Source organism: Bos mutus, chromosome 19 (assembly GCF_027580195.1).
Source record: "Bos mutus isolate GX-2022 chromosome 19, NWIPB_WYAK_1.1, whole genome shotgun sequence".
NCBI classification, from domain to species: Eukaryota; Metazoa; Chordata; class Mammalia; order Artiodactyla; family Bovidae; genus Bos; species Bos mutus.
Window position 1 is genome coordinate 34,342,673 of NC_091635.1, and position 21,008 is coordinate 34,363,680.

The 21,008-nt window shown below is 45.7% G+C and overlaps 1 protein-coding gene across 23 annotated transcripts in view; it reads right to left on the reverse strand.

Annotated features, from left to right (window-relative positions):
- Positions 1-226: 226 nt before the first annotated feature.
- STRADA (STE20 related adaptor alpha) overlaps positions 227-21,008 on the reverse strand; it is a 28,134-nt gene continuing 7,352 nt past the window's right edge. For 5 of the 23 annotated variants that reach the window (XM_070390054.1, XM_070390051.1, XM_070390052.1 and 2 more), the window contains 13 exons: positions 19,455-19,534; positions 17,005-17,062; positions 14,826-14,854; positions 9,159-9,261; positions 8,526-8,647; positions 8,233-8,436; positions 6,976-7,084; positions 6,749-6,872; positions 4,527-4,698; positions 3,897-4,001; positions 1,885-2,126; positions 1,563-1,605; positions 227-1,094 (listed from right to left, as the gene is read on the reverse strand). In XM_070390054.1, the coding sequence (XP_070246155.1) occupies positions 942-1,094; positions 1,563-1,605; positions 1,885-2,126; positions 3,897-4,001; positions 4,527-4,698; positions 6,749-6,872; positions 6,976-7,084; positions 8,233-8,436; positions 8,526-8,647; positions 9,159-9,261; positions 14,826-14,854; positions 17,005-17,062; positions 19,455-19,490 (1,500 nt within the window). In that variant the 5' untranslated portion in view covers positions 19,491-19,534 and the 3' untranslated portion in view covers positions 227-941. Of the gene's footprint in view, positions 1,095-1,562; positions 1,606-1,884; positions 2,127-3,896; positions 4,002-4,526; positions 4,699-6,748; positions 6,873-6,975; positions 7,085-8,232; positions 8,437-8,525; positions 8,648-9,158; positions 9,262-14,150; positions 14,787-14,825; positions 14,855-17,004; positions 17,063-19,454; positions 19,535-21,008 lie in introns of those variants that run through there. The other 18 variants (XM_070390063.1, XM_070390060.1, XM_070390059.1 and 15 more) reach the window with 8 other exon arrangements.

A 21,008-nucleotide genomic window follows, 5' to 3' on the forward strand; every position in this document is an offset into this window, starting at 1 on the left:
CTCCAAAGTGTTTTGATGGAGACAGGCTAAAATGGTCCCAACATCAGATAAAAACAAATCTATCATGGGTTTTAAAGGAAACATGTGTTGTGAGGCTGTCTCGTGAAGGAGGTCACTGCTATGCCTCCATGGGCATGCATGGAAACGCTCTCAGATGGCAGAACCCAGGGCGGGATGACCTGTGTCCGAGCCTGCATGGCCAACGCACAACGATGCCACTCTCCAGTGGATTCTCTGGAACTTTTTAATTTGTTCTGGCAATGAAACTAACATGGCATAAGAACTTAAGCCCCTCAGGCTGGGCAGCACCAAGGCAGCCAGCAGGGGTCAGTTAGATGGACTCCTGGTGGGAAAGGAAGGAGCTACCCAGATGAACCAAAGTGAGGTGTCAGGGGCCGAGTGAAAGGAGGATGGACCACCCAAGCCTTAATCTAGTGCTTAAAGAGAAAAAAATACCCTGTCCTTCAGTTATTAGGGAGAAGCCTGGGGGAATGGGGCGGGGTCCCTCCTTGGACCTATAGGATCTGAGACTAGGGGAGAAGAAAGGAACTAGGCTGATGGGAGAGCCAGCATGGGAAGCCACAGCTCCCCAGGCAAATATAACCCTGGGCTTGGACTTCACAACCCCCACGGCCAGGCCAGGACAGTGGCTCTTTCTTCTGCAGAGGTCAGGCTGCCTGAGCTCACAGGACAGGGAATGTTAGATTTCTGGCCCCTCCCAATCCCTGGGTGTTGGGGTTCCCTCATGTCTCAAAAGCCTTGAAGCAGTAAAGTTTCTCTCCAAGAATTGCCTTTCCAGTCCCTAAGCAGCCAGCTCTCCTGGTGGAAATGTCCTTTCTGCCCCATCTGCCCCCAAGAGGGTGGGAATGTGGCCAGCCCTCAGGAAGGGTCCCGGAGGCGCACGCAGCCCAGGATGGAGAACAGGCACCTTCTTTAGAGGCTCAGAACTCCCAGTCGTCCACCTCCAGCTCCTCCAGGTTTGTTACCAGGCCAAAGATCCCACTGTGATCCTGAGACTGTCTGCCTTCAAAAGTGGTGATGGGGGTGACAGGTCGGAGTAACTCGGGCAGAGCTTCTGAGGCACGTCGCTTGATCTGGGGAGAGAGTTGCGGGTGGATCCTGTTGCTTCCAGCCTCAGGACATGGTGGGGCAAGGGACCATGGGTCAGGGACAAGCAGGCTGCTAGAGGCAGGAGTCTCTGAGGGGAGAGGAAGGAGCAGCGCCTTTAATGGACTTTGGAAACATGGTCATGTCTCTGACCCATCGAGAAAGTGAAAGTGTTAGTCATGCAGTCATGTCTGACTCTTCTGCCACCCCTGGACTGTAGCCTGCAAGGCTTCTCTGTCCGTGGAATTCTCCAGGCAAGAATCCCCTTCTCCAGGGGATCTTCCGACCCAAGGACAACCCGGGTCTCCCACACTGCAGGCAGATTCTTTACCATTTGAGCCTCCACCAGGGAGGAGGAGATAATATCTAAAGACCCAAAACTAAGGGGACTGAGGGTGGCTGGAGCCACAAGCAAGGAAAACCACCAGCAGGGGGCCCAGGGAAGGCTACTGTACCTGCTTGAAGAAAGAATGGTTCAGGAGGGTGCTGGCGCTTGGTCTGCAGAGGAAGAAGAGGCCAGCATCACCCCTGTGCCATTTCCAGAATCCTGCTGCCACTGCCTTACCCTCAGGTGCCCCTCTCCTTCCCTCGGCTCAAGAAACAACAGCCAGAGTGACCCAGCTGGCTTCCTGGCAAACCCTGTGCCACCCGCTCCCACTGTGGGGACTTCGGACTCCTCCAGGGAACCCAGACCTTTCTGGGACAGGTGCGTCCTCTCCAACACCCGCCCCAGCCCCGGGTTCCCCGCAAGGCCCACCCCAAGCCCCACAGGTGCACCTCATGTCCGGATTGCGCTGAAGGCACTGCTCCACAAAGTGGTGGAAGTGGGGCGAGAAGGTGCGGTGGTAGGGGTGGGAGGGCGAGTCGCCGTTGGAGGTCCTGGGGGTGCTGGGGGCCAGGCTCTCGCTCAAGCCCGAGTTGGCCGCGGAGCGCGAGGTGCTCATGGTCAGCTCCTCGGCGGGGATGGTGCTGGTGTCCAGCAGGCAGGGCACCGTGCCGTTCAGCTTCTCCAGCAGCATCTGGGGAGGACAGAGCCAGGGCCGGGCTGGAGAGGCCCCCGGAAGGACTAGAATTCCTTCACAAGTCCACTTTTCCCCAAACACATGAGTGATTCAGGGGCAGCAAAGACAGAAGTGGGAAAAGGCCTGTCACTGTCTTACTCTGATTTTCTCGACTCTGTACCTAGACAGACATCCACACCCTCTTGTCTAGTCCATCAGAGCTCATCCATCTGCGAGACTCACTTTTCTGAAACACGCATCTGATGCTATTACTCCTGTGCTCAGAAGCCTTTGACAGTTCTCCACATGCCCTAGGACAGGAACGGAACATGCTGGCCTGGCCCACAAAGGCCCTCGTGACCTGCCTGGGCTTCCTTCTCCAGCCACGCCACCTGGCAGCCCCGCAGAAGCACTCACACTTCAGCCATATGACTACCTCCTGTCCTCAGATTCTGTGCTTTCTTGACTGGGTCTGTCACAGGCTGTTCCCTCTGCTGAAAAGTTTCCTTCCACTGGAAGCTCCCATTCTTCACCTAGTTAATTCCTATTTGCCTTCAAGTCTCAAGTGTCCCCTCCCTGAAGCCGCCCCGGGTTCCCTCCTCGAGAGCTGCCCTCTGGCCCCTCTCCAGCCGCCTCTGTCCCCACGGGGCAGGCCATCTGTGGGTTCAAGGAGAGGCTTACTCAACGGGCACAACCCACCCCCTCCGGCCCCCACCACCTCCTCCAGGTCGAGATCATGCTCCAGGAACTTTGGCCCCAGGTAATCCTTGCCCAAAGAGCCCAAGTCCACCTCCTGGACTTGGCAAGATCTGGATAAGTCTCTTCCCTGAGTCCAGCTCCAAGGGAGACAATACAGACTCCTGGCTGCATGTGCGCCAAGAAGCCAAGGGCAGCAGGCAATTCAAAGGGGCGTGAACAGGGTGGGAGGTGGGAGGGAGGTTCAAGAAGGAGGGGACATGTGTTCACCGATGGCTGATTCATGCTGATGTACGGCAGAAACCAACACACTATTGTGAAGCAATTATCCTCCAACTAAAAATAAGTAAATTAAAAAAAGCGGAGGGAGCATGAACAGAAGGAGGCTGGAGATTGCAAAGGTATTGACTGGAAAGTGGTAGCACTGAACCTGAGAAGTCTAATTCTAAATTAGAAGTCGGCCTTCTACAGCATCACCGACTCAATGGACATGAACTTGAGCAAACTCCGGGAGACAGTGGAGGACAGGGAAGCCTGGCGTGTGGCAGTCCATGGGGTTGCAAAGACCTGGACATGACTTAGTATCTGAAGAACAACAGCTTTCAGGTATACTGATCAAAGTGAAAAAACAAAACATATTTTATAAACTTGAAAAACTTCTCAGGGACTTTCCTGGAGGTCAAGTTGGTTAAGACCACACTTCTACTGCAGGGGGCATGGGTTCAATCCCTGGCTGGGGAACTAAGATCCTACATGCCATGTGGTGCAGCCAAAAATTGGGTGGAGGGGGGGAAATGTCAGTTTAAAAGTAAAAATAGACACTTGGTATGTGGGCTCCAGGCCTGTGATCATGAGCAGCGCTTACTTCTGTGACCCCCACCTCCCAGGCTCCATTTCCACCACAATTATCACAGACACAAGTGAACAGTCACACAACTATACCCTCTCCACACACACTGGGGCTCTTGGAGGAAAGGCCTGGGGTATTCATCCTAGCATCTCGGGCTGGTGTCCAGAGTGTGAGGTCCTCAACAAGCATTTGTGGGAGGCAGACAGGAAAGGAGGACAGGAGATCCCTAGCTGTAGGCTCACCTGGGTGGCAGGCATGTCTTTAAAGGGGACGTGGCCATTGGCCAGCTCACAGGCCGTGATTCCCACACTGTAGATGTCAGACTTGGCATCGTAACCCTGGAGATTCTATATCAGGAGAGAAGAGCCACAGGTCACTCCACCGGAGCCTTGGTTGTTGTTCTTAGACAAAGAAGCAGGTGGAGCAGAAACTCCCCAAACTGGGATGAGCTGCGAGGCTTCCCTCGCCTGTACGCTGAGGAGTTGCTGCTATTTTAGAACTAAAGAGTGTCTGGCTAAGGCTGTGTGGGAGCAGGGGGGAGTGCCCCGCTTAGAGCAGGGATGCAGAGCGCCAAATGCTCGAGAATCTGGCGCTCTCTCTTCCCGTAAGATGGGAGCATCTCTGAAGGGAGTCTCAGTGCAGCTCAGGACCCGCCAGGGGTAATGGCATCACCTGCCAGGGACACAGCATACCTGTGCTGCAAGGGGCCTCCCAGGTCTACCGGCCAACAGGGGAGCCCTCTTTCCAAGAACCCCCGACTCCGCTCAGAAGCAGAGGGCGCCCCCCCATCCCTAGAACTTCCTGAAGGCCTCCTTGGAGGGTGGTATCACAAGTCGGTGGGGGCAGGGGCTCCTGAGATCCAGGGCACCGACCTGTTGGAGGACCTCCGGGCTGAGCCAGGGCAGAACCTTGATACTGTACTTGGGGAAGTCATGGACCACACGCTGCCGCTGCCCATGGCTGATCATGCTGAGGTTGCTGCGTAAACCCGAAAGGTAGACCTTCCCATCGGCGGAGATCAGAACGTGGCTGGCTTTGACGCTCCTGGTGGGCGGGGGGTGTGTGTCACCAGGCGGCAGAGGAGGCCCTCACAGCACAAACCTTTGTCTTCACACACTAGAACCAGTCAGCTCTCTCCCCTGGGGTGTGTATTATACACATACATACAGATTATTGCTTTCCTGGTGGCTCAGTGTTAAAGAATCCGCCTGCCAAGAAGGAGACTCAGGTTTGATCCCTGGGTCAGGAAGATCCCCTGGAGAAGGAAATGGCAACCCACTCCAGTATTCTTATCTGGGAAATCCCATGGACAGAAGAGCCTGGTGGGTTACAGTCCATGGGATTGCAAAAGAATCGGACGTGACTTAGCCACTAAACAACATATATATATACATATAATATGTGAGTACACATATACATACATATTATATATACCTGAACATGTATTTTTGTGAAAAATTCCAAACATACGGAAAGAGAAAAGACATCATGACCCCATTTACACATTACGAGGTTTTAAAACTTATTTATGTTTTGTTCAAGTTCTCTTTTATGCTCACAGACCACTGCTTCCTCTAGTGTCTTCCTCTTTAATCTGTACTTTCCGTCTGTAGGTGTTCTCACAAAGTGTACTACTGTTTCGCACGCATTTTCTGTTTTGACCTAATGGTACTGTGTTAGGCAGCCCATGTTTCAGGGTTATGTTTCTGAGCTCCACTGTGTTGCCAATGGTATACACCTCATTGTTGCTTCTAATTGCCACCTGCACTCTGGAGTGGGGTCTGACATTTACTAATCCATTCTTCTAGGAAAGGGCACTCATGTTGACTCTAATCAGCACGAATATGAACACAGATGTCTATGCACACATCCCCTGAGGTGCCTGTGGGAGGGTTTCTTTGGGGTGTGCACCCAGACGCAGCACCGACGGCCCCGGGTCTGAGTGACGCTGACTGGCTGTGTGGGGCCACCTTCTACCATGTGGATGGGAGGCCCACCTCCTCACCACACTGGTCCTCACCCAGCCTCTGAATCCCTGCCAGGCCCCCCACGGGCATAAAGTGACATAACCTTGTTTTCATTTGATTTTCTAATTCTTGCTGAGTCATGTGTGACTCTTTGTGACCCCATGGGCTGTAGCCCGGCAGGCTCCTCTGTCCATAGGATTTCCCAGGCAAGAATACTGGAGTGGGGTGCCATTTCCTACTCCTGGGGATCTTCCCGACTCAGGGACCAAACCTGAGTCTCTTAGGTCTCCTGCATTGGCAGGCGGGTTCTTTACCACTGTGCCACCTGCAAAGCCTCTCTGGAGTGTTCATATGACCATTATTAGTGTTTTGGGTTTTCCCTTGTATAAACTTCATATCCTTTGCTCATTTTTCTATTGCTTTGCTATCTTTTTCTTACGGATTCACAAAATCGGTTTTGGACAAAATGAACAGCTTCCACACTCTAACTCCTTTCTTAACTTTGTCCCTGGTGCCCTGTATTGGAAAGAAAGCTTTAATCTTGATATAATCAAATCAAATCCATTTTTTTTTTTTGGCCTTATGTTTTGTGTGTGTAAAATATTTAGAAGTTATGGTGTGCCTCAGGTCACAAAAATATTTCCTTGCATTTCCTTCTATGTAAGCCTAGAGCTTGCATTTAGGCCTTGCAAACATCTGAACTACTCCTCCGCACATGGAATTAGGGAGAGGTCCTGGTTGTACCATCTTTCCTACCCCGAACTGCTTCTCCCCAACACCATCTACTGAGCAATCTGTCTTTTCCTGAGCCTCCCAGCTGAGGGCTGACTCCGGGGAGCACACCCCAGCAGGGGTGCTCCAAGGAGGGAACGGGTGGGTGCAGAGGCCCACATTGGATAGTCAGTCCCCTCACACAGTCCTCAGGAAAAAGCTGCTCAGTAAAGAGAAAGTCAGCAGCTTCGCACGGACAGGGCAAATGCTCCGCGCCTCCAGCAGAGGCAAGGGCAGGACTCGCGCCTCGACTTAACCTCTGGCTTCACTGACTTCAACCTTCAACCGTTCCTTTGAGGGCTCACAATCCCAGACACCGCTCGTGGAAAGGCTGAGAGGCCTGCGAAAGCAAGCACCTGTGCACGTAGCCCATGTGGTGGATGTAGTCCAAGGCCTTGAGCGCCCCCTGCAGGATGTAAGCGATGGCCAGCTCGCTCATGCCGTCCATGAAGTGCGTGCAGATGAGGTCCTTGGCGGAGCCTGAGGAAGAGGGCCGAGGGGACAGGGTAGGTAGGCGGCGCATAAGCGAGCTGCTGGCAGAGCGCACAGAACCCCTCTCCGCCAGGACCCCCTGCCCACTCACCGTACGCCATGAACGACGTGACGACCCACAGCTCATTGTCTGCAATGAAGGTGGCTCCGTAGGGTAGGATGTTGGGGTGGCTGAAGAGTTTAGAGACGTGGAGCTCCCCCTGTAAGCATTGGTGAGCTGCAGTCAGAACCAGGGGGCAGCGACTGCCCTGGTGGTCCTGTGGCTCAGACTCCACACACTGCAACGCCAGGGGCCCGGGTTCGATCCCTGGTCAGGGAACTCAATCGCACATGTCGCAACTTACAGTTCTCATGCTGCAACTAAGACCTGGTGCAGCCAAATAAATATTAAAAAAACAAAAAAGAACCAAGGGTCCCCGAGGAGAAGGCACAACGTGACAGTGGCAGCGTGAACACTACGGGGACCGAGAGTCCCGGGAGCGGCCGGGACTGGGGCGAGAGGAGCCGGGCTCTGCTGTCTCTGCAGGGAAGTCAGCCCTGCTCCACCAGCTTCTGCCTAACTCCGGCTCTGCCAGCCAGTCCTAAAGGGCCTGAGAACCATTCCCCACCGCCAGGGCAACTGCTGAGACAGCAGAGGGTGGCAGTGCACTGCCTCGGAGACGTGAAAACAAACTGCAGACTGAAGACTTGGGAAGTTAAAAGCTTAGCTCACCTTCAAGGGCCAAGGCACACAACTCCTCTTTAAGACAAGAAAACAACAACAACAAAAAATGTTTTCCTATTACAAAGGAAAGTGTTGTTAGAAACGGAAATGTGGAAAGAGCGCCTTAAGAACAACTACTAAACATGAGAAGAGATTTCTCCAGCGACCTCAGGTTGAGAGCTCCTCTCCTCAGCAGCAGCTATAGAAAGCCTAAGACTGATGGAATTCTAAAGTAAATTTGGACAAAAGATGTGAAAAAAAATTGCACAAAAGAACTGCAGAAACTCCAGGGTCCTGGCCTCTGGGAAATGAGCCAAGGCCAAACAGCCAGCCCCTTCTAACCTGTCCACAGTTCTACAGAATGAAGAAAAGAATCACAGAACCCAGTGCGCTCTCGAACAAACTCAGGTATGCTTTTTCCAAATAACTGAGCTAGGATTGACTTTCTGTCCCACCCCGAGACCCACAAAACTACTCTGAACATATGAACTGGTATCAGAGCACCTTCAGAGGAGTTGAATTCAGAAAAACGCTGTAACTGAAGAAGGGGAAGGGGCCCAACCAACTGTACTTAAAATACACTGACTCAGGCCCTCCTCCCTGCACCAGAAAAGAGACTGTCTGAGTGTGGAGCTCGTCACTTACTAGTGTGTGTGTGACCAGGGGCGAGTTACTTAGCCTCGCTGAATAACAGATACACGAATACATGAGCCACAATGCGTCTCTAGAGAAGAGGGAAATATACATCGGGCTGAGCAGTGCTGCAGAATCCTTAATACCAAACGTCCAAGATTCTTCACTGGGAGCTTCCTTAACTTCTTGGCTTGGTCTACCTTCGTTTCCTGCCAGCTATTTCAGAAGACAGATGTAAACATGCCTTGTAATTACTACTGGGACTAAGAGCCCACCCTCCAAGTGTCACAGTCCTTTCCGATTACCTGTAAGAATGTCACCATCTCATTGGAGCAAGCCTCGAGGTTAATCCTTCGCACCGTCACATACTCCCCTGTTGGTTTGTACCTTGCTAGATTCACTGTCATCAGGTCCTCGAATCCTTTGCCTAAAAGAGAAGAAGGCTGTAAACAGGGACAAGAGCAATACCAGCTTTCATCTTCTTTAAAGAGACTTGATTTTAGAATGAATATATGTATATGAGTAACTGAAATGCTTTGCTGCATACCTGACATTAACACAACACTGGAAATCAACTATTCCCCAATTTTAAAAAAAGACTTGATTTTAAAAGAAAATTCAGATTAAAACTTTCACTTCTGTTATATCTTGATTTTTTCTTCTTCCATCAGTTCCTTCTCAGACACCTATCCTAACTGATGATGGCCCAGGACACCAGGAGTGTGCAGAAAAAAACTGAAAAAGAGCTCCTCTCCTGAAAACGTGATTGATCTCTTTCTCCATACCTTGAAGAAGAAAACCACAGAAGACCTTCCCCAAAAAGCCAGTTTTGTCACCACATATCCTGATAACTGGCTGACAGCTTCTGGCACACATTCATCTGAGGATGCTGAAAAGACCACTGCGGTTCCCTGGAGCATGACAGTCTCGGACATTACCTATAACGGTGAGCAGCTCGTAACACCCTCCCTCCGGCAGGAAGCTACTCATGATCTCCGGCTTAGAGAAGGATGCTATCGACTCTGAGCTCGCCTCATTGGTCTACAGGAAAAGAAAAAAAGGTTAGTCAGAGAAACTTGGGGGCAGGGGTGGGAATGGGGAAGACGGTAATTCAGACCTATGAGGAGACTGGCATCTAAACACCCAAATCTGGACTCTGGAGCAGTTCCAGCACCGTTTGATGAGAAAGGTAAAGTAAAATCTCACCAGTTCAGTGCCGCCACTGGCACTATATTGAGAGTACGCGTGAGGGCTAACTACAAATGTGGATGGGGATGAGGGTCAGGCATAGTTGAGTTGATTTGCTTGTCCTTCCCAACAACTGGCTCATCTCATAGCTAAAAGCTGTGGCTTTAGCTGGCTCATAGCTAAAAGCTCTGAAATTCTTACCTGGGAAGGATGTCCGGAGAAAGGCACATTTAGAAAAGAGAAGGGAAATGGGTGGGTAGGGGGTTCTCTTGGATTTCCAGTTGCAATTAGGGTCCTATTTTTAAGATCCTGATGAAAATAATTCCCAAAGATCAAATGTTGAATCTCACTATTGGCCATAAGAGTCTCCCTCTTGAGCAAACCAAGAGGCCAGCCAAGGGATTTCCCTGGCAGTCCAGTGGCTTAGACTCCGAGCTCCCAATACAGGGGACCCAGGTTCAATCACTAGTCAGGGAACTAGATCCCACAGGCCACAACTAAGAATTTGCATGCCACAACTAAGACCCCATACAGCAAAATAAATTAATTAAAAAAAAAAAAAAGGCCAGACCAGTCATTCCCTGACATTTCTAAGGGAAGCTAGAAAACAGCTAACACATGGGGCTACAGGCAGGGAAGAGAGCCATCGAGTCTCGGCCCTCATCCCAGGCAGCAGAAGGGACCTGCTCCCCGTGCACTTCAGCTGCAGATGAAGCTGGGTCTCAGCCACTTCGGATGCGGGCATCACAGGTGAGGTCCTGATGGGAAATGCCCAAAAAAGTAAATGGCAGGCCAATCGCTCTTCCTTCAGTTTAATAGGCTCAGTGTCCTTCTTCCAGATCTAACTTTATCTGTATTATTTAGGGACTATCAGTACTTTTCTCTTGGATCCTCTTTTCTTCAGATGTGTGTCTAACTGAAATGAAGACTCTTAGACCAGCTCGTATTTCATAGGCTGCGTTCATAAACCTGCCCTCTGGTTAGGAAAAGGTCTTCAAAGACTCAGAGGCTCTTGGCTCAGCATGAGCCAGCGGAGTGTGTGAGCTGAGCAATGTTCTGGTATCGCCTTGTGGGGGGTCCCTGACGTTTGAAACACATCTGCTTTCAAAACAACTGATGCTGCCAGTGGTGCAAGAAACCAAATGGGGTTTTGTCTCCAGCAGCGCTTACACTAAGGAGAACCCAGTCGAGCAAAGTTGAGCCTTGTCAGCAAACTGTAGTCTTCATTTGATTGACTTTATATGTCTGAGACTCACCTATATTGTTGTATTTAGCCACACTGTGTAATATTCACCTTATGAACAACTTCAGTCTATCCTTCAATGCTGATGGGCTTTTGGGGTTGCTATTATGAACTGTGCTACTAAAAACACACTCGAATGGGTCCCTTGACACATACATGCAGGAGTTACGCTAAAGCTTATACTGAGGAGTAGAACTGGAGGTCACAGAGTATATGAACATTTGACTTTAGGAGAAAAAATGCCAAATTGGTTTCTAAAAAGGTTGTATCAGTTTACACTCTCGCCAGCAATACTCTTGCTCTTGTCAACCCAGCTTTTCCTCAATACTTGGTGTATTTGGACTTAATTTTTGCCAATCTCTTTGTGGGTTTGATTTACATTTCCGATTGCTAATGAAGTTGAGCATCTTTTCATGTATTTATTGGACATGTGGATTTTCTCCAGAGTGAAAATGCCTCTGTCTCTTGTCCATTCTTCTACCACTTTTTGATTTCCCCAAAGTAGGCCCCATGGAACACTGATCCTGGCAGTTAATGCATAAAAAACAGTCGACACATCCAGTTAAGTTACAACATGCAGCACACTCCTCCTCGTGGACAATCACAAGGGGTGCACGCATGTTAAAGGCTTTGAGAAGTTCTGTAGTTTGACAAAAACTAACATTGTTTAACCTAACATATTTCTCAAAGATGCCTTGTGTGTCTTACATCTGTTAAATCTGGGGGAAGATAATTCGGGAAAGACTATCTGAAGCAAAACATACGGGATAATGCTAAGACTCAAGGCTTAGGGGCCAGGGAGAGGCTGAACTTGAACTCAGTCTGTCACTTGTGCCATGACCCTGGGCAAGCCCCTCTGACCCCTGGGATCTCCGTTATCTCATCACTGGAATAATTCCCGCTTCACGGAGTTGGAGTTTCTGTGACAATGGGACGAGATGAAACATGTACAGAGCTCAGCGCTGCTTGGTAGATCACAGGTATTCAGTAAACATGTATTCTCCTCCCTCGCCTGCTGTCTACTTTTTGGTCATTCTCCTGTTCCACAAAGAAGGTGGAACAGAGAAAATGGAGAAAACAGAGACTCCTAAATAGAGCTTGATCCATGGTTAAGGTTGGTTTGCTTTTGGTTTTTGCATGTAGCTGTGCTTTCAGATGCTCTGAAAACAGGTTCCAGGATCACTTAACAGCCACTGCAGCTTCTTCAAAGTCTCATCTTCAGACCAGATACTGGTTACACGCCAGGTGCCTCCCGCAGCTGAGAGAGATTCAGACCATCAAGGAACAAAATGGAGTAGCGATCTGAGCAAAAAGCCTAAGCCAAAAAGAGCTCCAAGGTGGCGACCCCCAGCTGTGGAGAATCTCAGCGGCAGGATGCGCTCATCGAGGAGACAGCCATCATAACCTTGAACCTGAAACCTGCTACACATATTCTCGCTCTGCTTTGCTGTTTTCTCAAGTATCAATATACCCTCAGGAAAATCAGGGTCGCCAGTTAACAGAAAATCCAAGGGGGTGCTTTCAGACCCAGCCCCTACTCTGGCCTCCGAGGATCCACCTGACTCGGCCGCTGCCTCACTGCCCAGACTCGCTGCACCTGACCCCCGCGAGCAAGTGGTCGTAGCAAACGCGCGCCAGCTGTGCCTTTGTCTGGATCACTCCTGACCTGCTCCTTCCCTGCCCTCCCCATCTTCTCACTGATGCTTCCTCCTCACCTCCGAGGCTGCAACTCATCTATTCTAGTCAAAGGCAAACAGGCGCCCAGTCACTTTATGATGTCATCTCGCTTCTTTTCCCCACTGGGGTCACTGGCATTTTCTTTGCAGTGATCACCGCAGTTTATCTGTCTACTGTCTGGTCTCCCATGCTAGAATATAAGCTCTGTGGGGACAGGGCCTGTATGTCTCTTCACTGATGTATTCCCCGATGCATACAACCATGCTGGCATCTACTTAAAAAAGAATCATTTATGGGACTTCCCTGGTACGGTGTGGCCAAAAAATGGAAAAAAAAAAAAAAAAAAGAAAATTTAAGCCAACATTTGAACTCAGGAGGTTTTCTGCCCATGACCTTGTTATTCCCATGGGTTGAAGAGGAGAAGCAAATGTACCAGCCCGTTCCATTGGAGACAGTTCAACATACAGACCTAGCCTGTGAATGCCAGCCCTCCTACAACACACTCCCTAGCTCCTGTTACCAGGGGAACTCTGCAGATGAGAATCTGACACCTGCATGTGAGAAAGTCCGTGTTATTAGCAGCCAACAACTGGCCCCGATGAGAACACATCCGGAACGACTGTGTTTTAAGGTCTCTCCTCTGACCTCTAGGCAAAATGCCTTCTGTTTCTCTAATTTGAAAAAGAGGACTGTGAAAGACAGCTGAGTCCTGAGATAAATTTTTTTACACGCATTTTAAATAATTCCCTTTGGAAAAACTACAGATGGGATACTTTTTCTTAAAACTACCCATCTCCGCGTCTCTTGCCAAGAGTGCATATAAGACATACTATCTATGCACTAAAGCCATACTTCTGTTGAGCTTAGGTAAGGAATGATTCATTTAAGTACTGATATGATTAGCTTGTAACTTGACAAATGTAGTATTTCAACTGTCTTTGTGGACTACAGAAAAGTACTTTAAAGTGTTTTAGAAAATGAAATTCTTTAGGTAACTGGGAATATGAATGAGTTCATTGGGCAGTTTGGAAGTTTATGCAGTGAACTAGCGCTGATTGCTTGGCCCCTCTACCATTCTGTCCCCTGCTCCCTGGAAATGACCCCAAAATGGAGGCTTTCTGCGTTGTGGATGTTCCACGGTCTAAACTCAGAGAGAAACTGATCTTTATTTAGGAAAACAAACAAAGGCAATAATATTTTGAAAGGAAGAGGTTTGGTCTGATTTTCCCACAAGAAACACAGGTTAGTCCATTATACTGTTTCAGATTTAGACAAGGTCAAAATTCAGATGAAAAGGATGAGATATGAAGTCCATTCTCTTTAAACATAGCATGGCGTAGTTTTATTAGTGTAATGTGTACTCTCAAATTGCCTAAAGAAACTTATTCTATCAAAGTCTTTTCTTAGTTTCCCCTACCGTGAAAAGTATTTTGTTCATTCTGAAGCATTTGAAAAATACATAAGCTACTGATATTGAGAAATGACCATTAAATAACTTTGTTTAAAGAATGTAAAACAAAATGCAATAAAGCACACAGAGACGTTATCTATGAAATGCCCAACAAATAAGTACATTCAACTTCCCACAGGTTTCACACAGGATGACTTTTGGTATAAAATCAGCAGCTGGGGAAACATAAAACTATATACAACTGGCACTGGACTCCGGAAGAACACCTAACTGTTCGTATAGGGCACGTTTTTGGTCTCCCGACTGGAAAATATTCGGATCTGAAAGACAGGCACTGCCAAGCAAGCTTCGCTCAAAGATAAACTCCTAAAAAAAATCAACTCCTAGTGAGCAGCATTATCTTTCACCCACCTTGGAGCTGCCTGCAAAAGGCACGAAGGTCGTCATTGGAAAAGAGAAAGAGGTCTATGGAGGAAAGCGCTCTGATTCTCTCTGCATAAGACACTGAGTCACCGTATCAGAAACAGCTTGGTTTGCTGCTGTTATTCCCGTTGGTAAAATAAAGTAGAAGAGTCAGAAGTGGGACAGGATTCTTAAAACTTCTGCCAATAAAAGAATACATTTTCTGTTTTGTACATTAAAATCTGGGGGTTTGTTTTTAAAGTAGATCTGAAGTCCTGCCTTATAATCTAGACAAAGATCTATATTCTCTCTGTGGACTGAAATCTATTATTAATTGACTAAGGACAGAAAATATAGTACCACCAGTCACTGCAAGATAACCACGTTAGACTGTTGAAACTTTCTCTCTTTTTTTTTTTTTGGAGAGGGCAGCCAGGTGACGGGGAGAGCTAGGAGGGGAGGAGAGAGAAAGAGTGCCTGAGATGTTTTTTCAGTTTTCAAAGTACACATCAGAATCTCTCCGGGGTGAAACCTGAGTCCCCACAAGAAGAATGATATTGCAAATAAAACTCAAGGGCAGACGAGCAGAAATGTAAAATGATAAGCCAACCAAAAAACCAAACAGAGCTCCACAAGCCAACTCCATGCAACAGCCACGGTGCAACAGCCTAGGAAATCACTTACTTTTCTCCGAGCGTCACCCGGAGGCTGCTCTGGAGTAGAGAAATTGGTTGTTGGCATTTTGTGTTTTTGGCAGAAGACACACCCACATTTAAAACAGCAATCACTGCACTTAGGGCTACATTTATTAATAGAAACCACTTAAGTCATTATAGCAAAAACTGCCTACAGTGCTACATATAAACACACACACACACAGAGATGCACAGTAAAAATGCTGCAGATATATGGGGTTTTAAATATGAATCTATGGCTCTTCGAAACTTGGCAAGACTCTTATTCTACAGGTATTTACTGAGTACAACTCAACTGCTATAGTTTCAGTTATACAATTACTTTCCATCAGCACGCAATATTACTTTCAATAAGCTGGTTTCAGAGTCTTATACTTTTATAAAAATTCATTATAAAATTATAGACACTGTTGGTGATTTCCCAGGGAGTACAGGAAATAAAAAATAGATTTGCCAAAAAAAGACAAAAGAAGTTTTAATACAGCAACCTGTGTTTGTGGGACCATTACTGAATTTGATTCTTCAGTCAGATACATTCTGTTCTGAATGAAAGCAAGGGCTTTTGGGCCCTCTGCTACACCTGGTGAACACGAATAAAGCAAAGCACAGCTTAAATAACTTTCTGCTCCAAAAGAGGACAACTTCTGTATCTGTGCTTTTTATTTTCTCCATTCTGAAAAATAATCGAAGTAAAGATTCTAACTGTAAAGGACTGGAATGATTACACATCTCCAAAATATCTGCAGGGTAAATTAGCCTCAATTTATCGAAATAAGATGTGTGTGTGTGCCGTGGATCAGTTTCCTGGTGTACAAACGGCAGGAGCGGTTGCTTAAGACAGCTTCTTACAGGCAAAGATAAGAAGCCAGGTGAACAGGTGAAAGGAAATGAAACCCAGTCTTCATAGAAGGCAAAGCCCAAGCTGTATTAACCTCAATATACACTTCATTAAGCTGTAAACGATATACAGAACAATTTCTTCATCCTCCTCAGATCAGAGACTAGGCAATTATCAAGACACCCAGAAATCCTACACTCAAGACACTCAACTCATCTAATTCACATAACCGGAATATTTTAAACTAATGTAAACTGGACTTCCAACTCAATTTTCATCAATGCCAGTGTTTACTTTTAAACCATCGTGTTACCATTAGTGATGGGAAGACAACGAGTATGGGAGCAGATATAGTATTTCTGTTCCATAAGCCTTGCCTGTATTGTGTAATCATTTTTATTCTTTATAATCAAAACAAAAATAACTCATCGTTTTTCTAAACTCTCATTTGTCTTTTACACAGCCCTTCGACAAAGTTCATGAATAATTCAACTCCAGAAGTTTTCTGAGTGGCATTAGGGAAAATAAATTAATAGGTACCACCTGGTAACTAACGTGTTTGAGTTTTCAATTACTCAAGTCTTTCAGGGTGTTTTGGATCAGCTAACCAATATACTCAATTTGATAAGCCATTTCTTTAGCTATAGGAGCTACAGTGAGTATCTGTGGTGTTTAGACACAAAGAATGGGGCTTTATTACTACTATTTTTATAGAAAAGGAATCTTCCTTGCCTTCAGTTAAGATCACAGTTCCCAAAACAGCTCAATTTGAAAATAGCCAAAGGGAAGGGGTTGGGTCTATTAAACCTCCAAACTGCAAATTTACTTTACTTTGAATCAGCATTTAGAATTTACATAGGAAGTTAGTGCCTTTGTGCTGACAGATTTTTTTCTTTAGTCTCTTTTAAGTCTCATGAAAAGATGAGTCAACTAGATTCATCAGTAAAACCATAACTTTTATATCACTGCTACCTCTGTCCTGATCATAATTTTATTTTTTAAATCTTCAAGGCTAGAGGCTTTTAAACACTTATTTTTTTCCCTTTAAGTATTTCAACTTGACAAATACTTAGAAGAAACATGTGTGCTTTTAAGTAAATACTGGCTTTTTAACAATCAAGACAGGCCAAGGACAACTAACTGCCAGATTAGCCCTCAAATTTGGGGGAAACCATGGATTCAAAAAAGAGCCAAATAAATATAACAGCTGTAACCAAATAAATATAACAACTTTCCCTTGGAATTGCTAATATCTATAAATTGATTTTAATTAAGAAAAGGGTAGAGATATTTATCCTGAACTGATGGCTAAAAGCCATACTGTACTTACCTCCAAATAGTTCCAAATCTCTTAAGCCCTCAACAATGAACTTTTCCGAGACCCACCGCTAAAGAGGAAAACCCCAGAGAGAATTAGTACTTCTTCCAAGCCACAAAAAATTAGCGATCAGCCATTAGAAAGACAAAAATACAACTATGAAAACTGAATCATGTAGTATAGTTAAGCTACATTACTAAGGAAAAGTTTTGAAAAGAAACTGGGATTTAAATAGACCAAAAACAATAGATTAATTCCTTGCTCTATTCTTCTTTGTCTAATTTGGTGAGCATTTCTTAAATCTGACAGATGACAAGTAGTACTGGCCCTAATAATGAGAACTGTTTTTGTCCTTCCTGTATATAAAACTGCCTTTGGGTTGCATCTTAGTCAGTCCATGGCTGTCTACTCTACATGCTTTGGGTCATTATTGCCAATTTGAAAAAAATATGAATTCACAGCACAGAAAACAGGGATGAAACAGGTTTTCACAAGCCCCTGCTGCTGCTGCTGCTGCTAAGTTGCTTCAGTCATGTCCGACTCTGTGCGACCCCATAGACGGCAGTCCCTTGGCTCCCCCGTCCCTGGGATTCTCCAGACAAGAACACTGGAGTGGGTTGCCATTGCCTTCTCCCAATGCATGAAAGTGAAAAGTGAAATGAAGTCGCTCAGTCGTGTCCGACTCTTAGCGACCCCATGGACTGCAGCCTACCAGGCTCCTCCATCCATGGGATTTTCCAGGCAAGAGTACTGGAGTGGGGTGCCATTGCCTTCTCCATCACAAGCCCCTAGTAGTTTGTAAAAGGAATCAGCCAGCTACGTATTCTTTCATCCAGTAGGGGTTCTAAAGACATCATCAACATTTAAATTTTCTACCAAGTTTACAAGGACTGAACTAGCATGACTGATCTATGGTTTCTATAACTGGCCTATTTCAAACAAGTATGGGTTTCCATCATACTAATCAGAGGTCTGGTTTCACCTGAATCACGTTGAGAGAGAAAAGCAGCTCATACATAAAAACAACGGGAACAAGGCTGCATTTCACTTAAGGGCTGGTATCACTTTGAATCAACATTCAGAGTTTACAATACGAAGTTAGTGGCTGCCTGTGCGTGTGCCCAGCTGCATCTGACTTTGCAACCCCATGGACTGTAGTGTAGTCCGGCAGGGTCCTCCATCCATGGAGTTCTCCAGGCAAGAATACTGGAATGGGTTGCCAGTTCCTTCTCCAGGGGATGTTCCCCACCCAGGAATCGAACCCACATCTCCTGCACTGGCAGGTGAAAACCTTTACCACTAGTGCCACCCAGGAAGCCCATTGGCTTGAGGGTATTCTTTCCACTGGGCAGAGTTCAGGATTCTGGATTTTTTTTCCCTCTTAATAGCAAAGTATTCTTTATTTTTTTCCCTCTTAATAGCAAAGTTTATTCTTTCCAATATAAATTATTCTTATCCACATGAACAGAAGAAAAGGATAAGGAACATTCAGAAATAAGTTGCAAAAAAAAGCTGCATAATAAGGACTATGAATTGAAACGATACCATCATTCTCTATCCTTCTCTGTATCAATTTTTTCCTAGTAAAAAAGCAACACCCTAAAAAAAAACTTCATATAAAATATTCATATGCATTGTACCACAAAATATAATTTACACCTTAATATTTAAAGAAAGTGGTATAGTCAGGTAATTCCCTGGTGGCCTAGTGGTTAGGATTCCAGGCTTTTACTGCTATGGCCCAGGTGCAATCCCTGGTCAAGGAGCTGAGATTACACAAACCACAAAAGGTGGTGGTCTATTCACAATGTCTCATATTACATATATACTGTTAAAGAGTTTTAAAATGATTACTACTGGATTTGAATACTTGATAATAAATAAGACAGTCTTTTACGAAATCATGGAAATTAAACCCAGTATTTGTTCCTGAGGTCATTTTAGCTAGTGAAGTTCTCAGGTGTAACAAAATTTTTCAGAGTCTTCAGTCAAAACCTATGATGGCAGTTCCCTGGCAGTCCAGTGGTTAGGACTCTGTGCTTTTACTGCTGATGGCCTGGGCTCAAAAAAGTGTTCCAATGATTACAATTTGATGCTGATTTTTAAAACCCACAAACTCACTGAAAACACGCAGAAAACAGGCAGATCATTAGTGGGTGCATATCTACAATGAAAAGGGCCAGCAACTCATTTAATGTGTGACTGATACTCATAAAATAAGCCACCTTGTTTCTTATCAGACAAGCTGGTGGGCAGTATGATATTCTGTGTCTCTGGTCAGCTTGTGCCTGCAAGTTCTGTTCTGTGCAGTGGAGGCTGCAATACCTGCTTGACTTTCTACATCTCTCCCTTCTATATGATTCTGAGCATCACATTGGAAAAAAAAAATGTCTACAATATTTGCTAAAACACACTGCTTTTCAGAAAATAAAAAATAGTAAAGGTAGAAGAGAAACACTCACCCTAATTCGCTCTGGTTTACTTACAAGAAAAGACATGAGTTCCTAACGTGTAGACCTACTTCAATTTCAAAAATTTAAACCTAAAAGGAAAATAGACACAAGTTGTTAGTCAAGTCCGCTTTTGTAGAAATATTTGTTGATTAACAAAAACTTACTGAGTTTACCGTTAAAAGCACTGAACTAAACCTATAAATTGCTGGACTATAAAGATATTTTAGAGAAACTTTCAGTGACAATAAACCTGGATGTACTATGGCCAAATACATTCCAAAATACTGCTTCTCTGTAAGGAAAGTGAAGTTTGTTATAGGTTTTAAAAAAAATGTTTAATTTATCTTGACCCCTTTGTATAAGCAATTACCTTTAATTCTTCTGGTTGTTTACCCTTCTTTTTAATCATCGTTTTTACATGTTGTTTACATGTGATGACTTACCCATTTTAGACATTTATCTACTAACTTCCCACCACGGTAGGAGAAAACTAGGCTCTCCTACATCAACTGCACCCTACTTTCCTGCCTTCATTCTCCCAACATAGTTCTGACATAATTTTTGGTTAAAACCATGGTCCAAATTTACATTACTGAGTACACCAACATGGTTCTTGCATGCTAAGTTGCTTCGGTTGTGTCCAACTCTTTGTGACCCCACGGACTGTAGCTGGCCAGGCTCCTCTGCCCATGGGATTCTCCAGGCAAGTATACTGGAGTGGGTTGCCACGCTCTCCTCCAGGGGATCTTCGTGACCCAGGGATCGAACTCATAAGGAGTCTCTTATGTCTCCTGCGTTGGCAGGCAGCTTCTTTACCCCTAGTGCCACCTAGGAAGCCTGAGGACTTGGTTCTTAGCAGAGGCAAACAGTTAGAGATGACTATGTCTTTTGTCTTACACACACTTTCTCCCACCCCACCCCCAGCAGAGTTAATAACTGCCTCATTTTTTCACTTGCTTGTTTTTCCATGTAGTTATTAACTTTTCCCAAATACCTCAACATTTCGGCTATTAGTCTTATCAATGTATTTTTCCATACACTCAAACTCATTCATTGCAATTTTTCCCTGGAGACTGCCTTCCTGAGGCCCTCCATCCTCTGGCTATAATCCAGACTAGCTACAAAGTATTCAGCCTTGTAATGTGGAAATGTGGGTCTTCCAATTCTGGGGAATATTAGTTTTGTAGCAAGAAATAGCAACAGAAATTCTAATAGTTAAAGGTGTACTTCTAGGATTATCCACTGAAGTTATATTTCACTCCTACTTCACAACTTTCTACTTTCCAGGAAACTTCTTCAAACTTTATTTTCCAACCTTTTTGCTAAGTTTTATATTTTTGTTACCCATTCCCAAGACCTTTTGCCACTTCTCAAATGTATGTTTTTTCATATCATCCTGATTTTGTTCTATGTTTGCTATTTATAGTTAAGAATTTATATCTAGAATGGCTAAAAGATAATACATCATGACCAAGGAGGGTTTAGTTCAGGAATAAAAGATCAGTTTAACATTAAAAAATGAATCAACATACACAAAACTGTTTTTGAAGCTGCTTGCAAATA